The sequence below is a fragment of the Bidens hawaiensis genome, unplaced genomic scaffold, assembly GCF_021521415.1.
Source record: "Bidens hawaiensis isolate Kalapana, Puna unplaced genomic scaffold, B.hawaiensis_p1.1 tig00068711_1, whole genome shotgun sequence".
Classification (NCBI taxonomy): domain Eukaryota; kingdom Viridiplantae; phylum Streptophyta; class Magnoliopsida; order Asterales; family Asteraceae; genus Bidens; species Bidens hawaiensis.
Genome location: NW_027502130.1, coordinates 42,453 through 47,406, shown reverse-complemented (window position 1 = coordinate 47,406; position 4,954 = coordinate 42,453). Strand labels below are relative to the sequence as shown.

At 34.4% G+C, this 4,954-nt stretch overlaps 1 protein-coding gene across 1 annotated transcript; it reads left to right on the top strand.

Moving 5' to 3' along the window:
• Window positions 1-292: 292 nt before the first annotated feature.
• LOC143605222 (uncharacterized) lies at window positions 293-3,840 on the top strand. Its single transcript, XM_077081425.1, has 4 exons — window positions 293-348; window positions 832-964; window positions 2,060-2,230; window positions 3,658-3,840. The coding sequence occupies exons 1-4, from the start codon at window positions 293-295 to the stop codon at window positions 3,742-3,744; spliced, it is 447 nt and encodes a 148-aa protein (XP_076937540.1). The 3' UTR covers window positions 3,745-3,840.
• The last annotated feature ends 1,114 nt before the right edge of the window (window positions 3,841-4,954 follow it).

Here is a 4,954-nt window from a genome sequence, read left to right as displayed (position 1 = left end):
CAAAGCTCAACAAGTATGCAACCAACACTAGCTTATGTGGTACTTATTTATTGAGGCGGGTTGAACCGAAAGAGATACCATTTTTTTGAAAATGGGTTAAAAATGGTGAAAGTTGCTAAGAAATTGACAAGTGGCATATAGTAGTACTTATTTATTAGAATAGTAAGATTAGACCTTCCGCATCAAGGCCATCTATAGCTTATGTGGAGGAGATTTGTGAGAATGATGGAAAATGCAAGTGTTATGGAGGTTGAGGTGGAGGTCATCCATCCTTGAAGATCCTTTATCAAGGATGGTGAAGGATGATGGTTTGTGGGTCCTCCATATTGGTGACGTGGAAATTATGAGGTTGTTTGTGGGAAGAATGAATATGTTATTGTTGTAGGTAAAAATGTTTGTGGAAAAAATAAATGGAAAGTTGATGTGGCACACTGACTAGGCTGTTTGTGAAGAAAATTACCCTGAACTGATGCGAACAGTCTTAGAGATTTCCTTTGGTTATGGACATTTGTTTGACTTCCCTAATAAATATGGGCGTATTGGGGATTTTCCATTTCATAAAAATACAATTTGAACTCAAAAACTATTTCAAAAATACGTGATTTTATGATATAGGAAAGACTGATATGTTAAAACTAATCGATTCGATGGTATAGAAAAATGCCGCCAGGTTAAAACTTTTAATTAAAAATCTAAATTTTTAAAACAATAAAATTTACTTTAGCTTTAAACCGGTGCAGCGATATAACCTAGTATTAGTGTATTACCGAGCCACCGGCTACTTGCCTGAACATCCGGTATTAGCAAGTTTTCAAAACATTGGTATTATAGTTGTTGGTGGATGATGGCTGCGGCGAGTTGTATGGCGAGCAAGAAGAAGAAAGGCTACGGTTACTGTTGGGCGGTCTCTGCGGGACTCAATGCCGCCTTTGCCGCCATTTCTGCCAAGTTCATCACCCCACAGGTGCACTACTCTCATCTTAATCATCCTTCAAATACGTTACAAATTCTCACTCAATTCTTAATTTCCATGTCTAATTTTGAAGGAAGAATTTAGGTCTAATGTGTTGTGCTCAATTGCCCGAGATAGAAACCCTAGGGACTGATCTGACCTATCCTAGCTATTAATAATCAATTCCTCATATGCATCTCTTCTATATAAACCTAACATGATGTGCATTCCTTTGTCTCTTTAAATTTTATTAAGTACATGGGTGGTTGGTTATATTTATATGAATATAAACATAAAGGGGGCTCGTTCGGTAGAAGAATCATGATGGATATTTTAATGAATCATGCAAGTTTAAACCACTAATTTAGATGTGTTTTTCGATGAATTGTGATGTATTAGACTTGTTCGTTTGTCTTTGTTTATGTTTGATCAAATATGCTGGTTTTTTTTTCATGTTCATTTACGTTCGTGAACTGTTCGTTTAAGTTTATGTCATAATGAACGAACATAAACAAAAACGATTGCTCGATTATATGTCTGTGTTCGTGGTCAGTTAAAGTTAAATGTTATGAGTTGGGGTTAGGATATGGAATGGATTTTGTGGTTAGTTCATTTACAAAGGTTTCTATGTGAGAGAACAAAATAAACAAACGATAATTATTGATATTTACAAATGAGATTTACACGGATATTTGTAGCCTTTGTTTGTGACAGTTACATGATGGTTAATACAGTTAAAGGTGTGTTTAACAGACACTACTCCTAACCTAGGATAATGCAATAATAATGTTTTGTGACATAAATTATGACATAAGTTTTGTAATTTGTTCCAGCCATATGATGTCAAGATTTAACAGGCCAACAAAATGAACGGACACGGACATGCCCACGTTCGTGTTCGTTCAGCTAGTTTACAGGCCTATGTAAATAAGTTCATCTGTTCATTGAAAGTTTTTTTGTTAAGTAAGGGTTTGTCACCATGTTTTTATTTGCGTTATTATCTCCATTGTTCTTATATTTCTAATTAAGCATATAATATGGTTAAAAATGAATGTATGCTTGTTTATTTGCAAGTAACTAATGCACGTTTTTTTCTTCATTTAACAGCTTGTTAGGTACGGTATGGTTATATTATTCAATGTAATGATGTGGGGATGCTATGTGAATAGCTTGAAGGCTCTCTCATCTCTGCAAGCTACTGTAACCAACTTTGCGACCAACTTTCTTTCTTCGGGTTTAGCTGGCTTTTTCCTGTTTGAGGAACCGTTGTCACCAAAGGTACATATTTTATGATTCATGAATCTTTATTATTATTATTATTATTATTATTATTATATACTTCCATTGTCAGTTATCACACTTGAATTTTGTTCTGCTGATGATACCATTAAATCTTAAGTGAATCAAAGTTTTGTTTACACATTTGGTTAATACATCGGTAAATTGACATTATAACTTCAGTTTGTTAGTTAACATACAAAGTACGCGTATCGATATCACAAGAAGAAAAAGATACCTCCTTTAATGCAAGAAAATTACAACATTGTCTTTGATGAGATGTCACTGAAATTTGTTTTTTTTTCCTTATTTTGGTTGCGAACCGACTAGAGTCTAGAGATGGCAAAATGAGTAGTTTGGGTAACGGGTCAAAATGGGTTAGTGTCTAAACGGGCTATATTGGTTGACCATGTACTTCCTTTTTCTTTCTTGTTGATTTTTGTTAGTAAATAACCAATTTATTAAATGTAATCATGAGAACTATTATTTAGTGTTAAACCTTACTGAAAAGGTGAAAAACCCCTAAAGAAAACTATAATCTTTACCCCAGAAAAGTTAACATAGCTACAAATAGATATATTAAGGTGTAATTAGAATGAATTACAATACCAAGTTAATATTATAAAAAGATAAAACCTAGATCAGTATTAAGATTTAAAACATCAATATAAAATTATGAAATAAAATAAAACAAAAGGAATTGTTGACTTAAAAAAATCAACGCAACCTGAAAAATGTAACAAATGTGTTTCATCTAGGGGTGTTCATCATGTCGGGTTGTCAGGTTTAGTTGTTCAACCTCAACACCACCCATATATGTATTTGTGTCAAAAACATGAATCCTAAACGCCAAAGACTTAAAAATCATGTAACCCGAACATGACCCGTCTGACCCTCTTATCTAAACATGTCAAACAGGTTGGTGGATAATAATCAAGTTATAAACGTGTTAATCGGGCTGGTGGATTGAAAACAAATGGGTTAAACACATTAATCGTGGACCACATGTTCTAAATTATGCCCATTTGGACCCATTCAGATTCTTTATGCCGGTCCAAATCATTACAAAAATGGCTCAAACGAACCCATATTTCTGGTTACGGGTCAATAAAGCCAAAACATACTGGTATTAATTTTGGTCCCACAAGATTGTTGCATTTTTCTTAATTAAAAGGCATTTTCGATATCGTAAAAATAGTCATGCATTGACGTTTATGGAACATATGAAATGCTCCCTTTTGTTTTGCCACATAACCCATTTAACTTCAAATGAGTTGGCGGGTTGTAAATGGGTTTCAGTCAAGTTGTTAACGGGTCATATACTGGTTAAATGATTTCATGTGCTGACTTTATAAAATATAGCATGATTAACTTTTAACAGATGGCTTAACACCTTTATTCCAAAACTGATGGATAGATTGATGCAGTGGTTTGCAGGAGCACTGCTTATTGTGGTTGGTGTATTCATACTTAGTAAGTCAAGTGTAGAAGAAGAGAAAACAAGAAAGGATTAAAACCTTCACTTTCTTCTTCATTTAGCCACACAAAATCGATGACGGTTGACCGAAATCTAGGGCAGTTGACATTTGTGAGGCAGGAAGTTTTGCAGGTGAACCAACAACAGTTCCACATTTGTATACACATTGTTTTAGACAGGTGTTTGCTGGTTGCAACGGAGTTTAACTAAATATTTTTGAACATTGGTTGCAACGAGTGTTTGTTGGGGTTGTATGAATCTTCTATTTATACTCATTTAGATGTAAATGTGGGTGTAATTCTGGTTGTTTCACTCATTCAAATAGTAATATAACGGGGTCATTTGGTTCGAGTAATTCAAGTTCGGATTCTGGAACCCAATACCACAGGAATTAGAACCCGGTTAATAATATTAATCCAATACAATTTTAAATCGGGCTCCGCATCCATAGATATGACATGAGAAGAGAGGGCAAAATGAGAGATGTTCAGTCTCTCTCTCTAAAAAAGAGAAAAATGTGGAGGTTGTTCATCACATTATATGCTTTAAAGCCTTTTGATATTAATATGTTAAAAGTCATAAATTTTAATCACAATTAAAAGTCATTAAAAATCCTCTAGAAGTGGTAGTTAGAGTAGTTCATCCTTTAAATTGGTGATGATATGAACTGGCGACGGTGCAAGAATAAGTCATTTCTCCATTTACATTTGTGATTTAGAAGTATAATGTCACACTCCGTTAAGCGATTTGCGGAAGCGTAAAACGGAAATGTAACAGATACAACTGGTATCAAATACATTGTTCTAACATATTTTACAATCTAAGTGATTCAATCAAACTGGTCCGTTAACTACTTCACTTCATACTCGAATGCTCATAGCATCGATCACAATCCCAACACGAAACACATAAGCAATCTATTCCACCTTTCTAATCACCTGAAAAGCATGTTTAAAGAACGGTCAACTACGAAGAGTTGGTGAGTTTCATAAGTTTTAACGAAATCAGTTCTGCGTATCACACAGTCATAGTTTGTATGTACATGCGTATGTAAAAATATGTATTTACGTTTGTATATATATGTACAGCCGTATCCTTGTGTGTACATATGCACACATGTAAGTTTATAATATGAGTTCGAAATCACGATAAAATCGTGACTGTTTGTTTATATTGCGTGTTTCCATTTTTCCATGTTTAATCAACCATTGTGGCCCCCCTTCCGCCCACAACGGTTCCTCGTAACA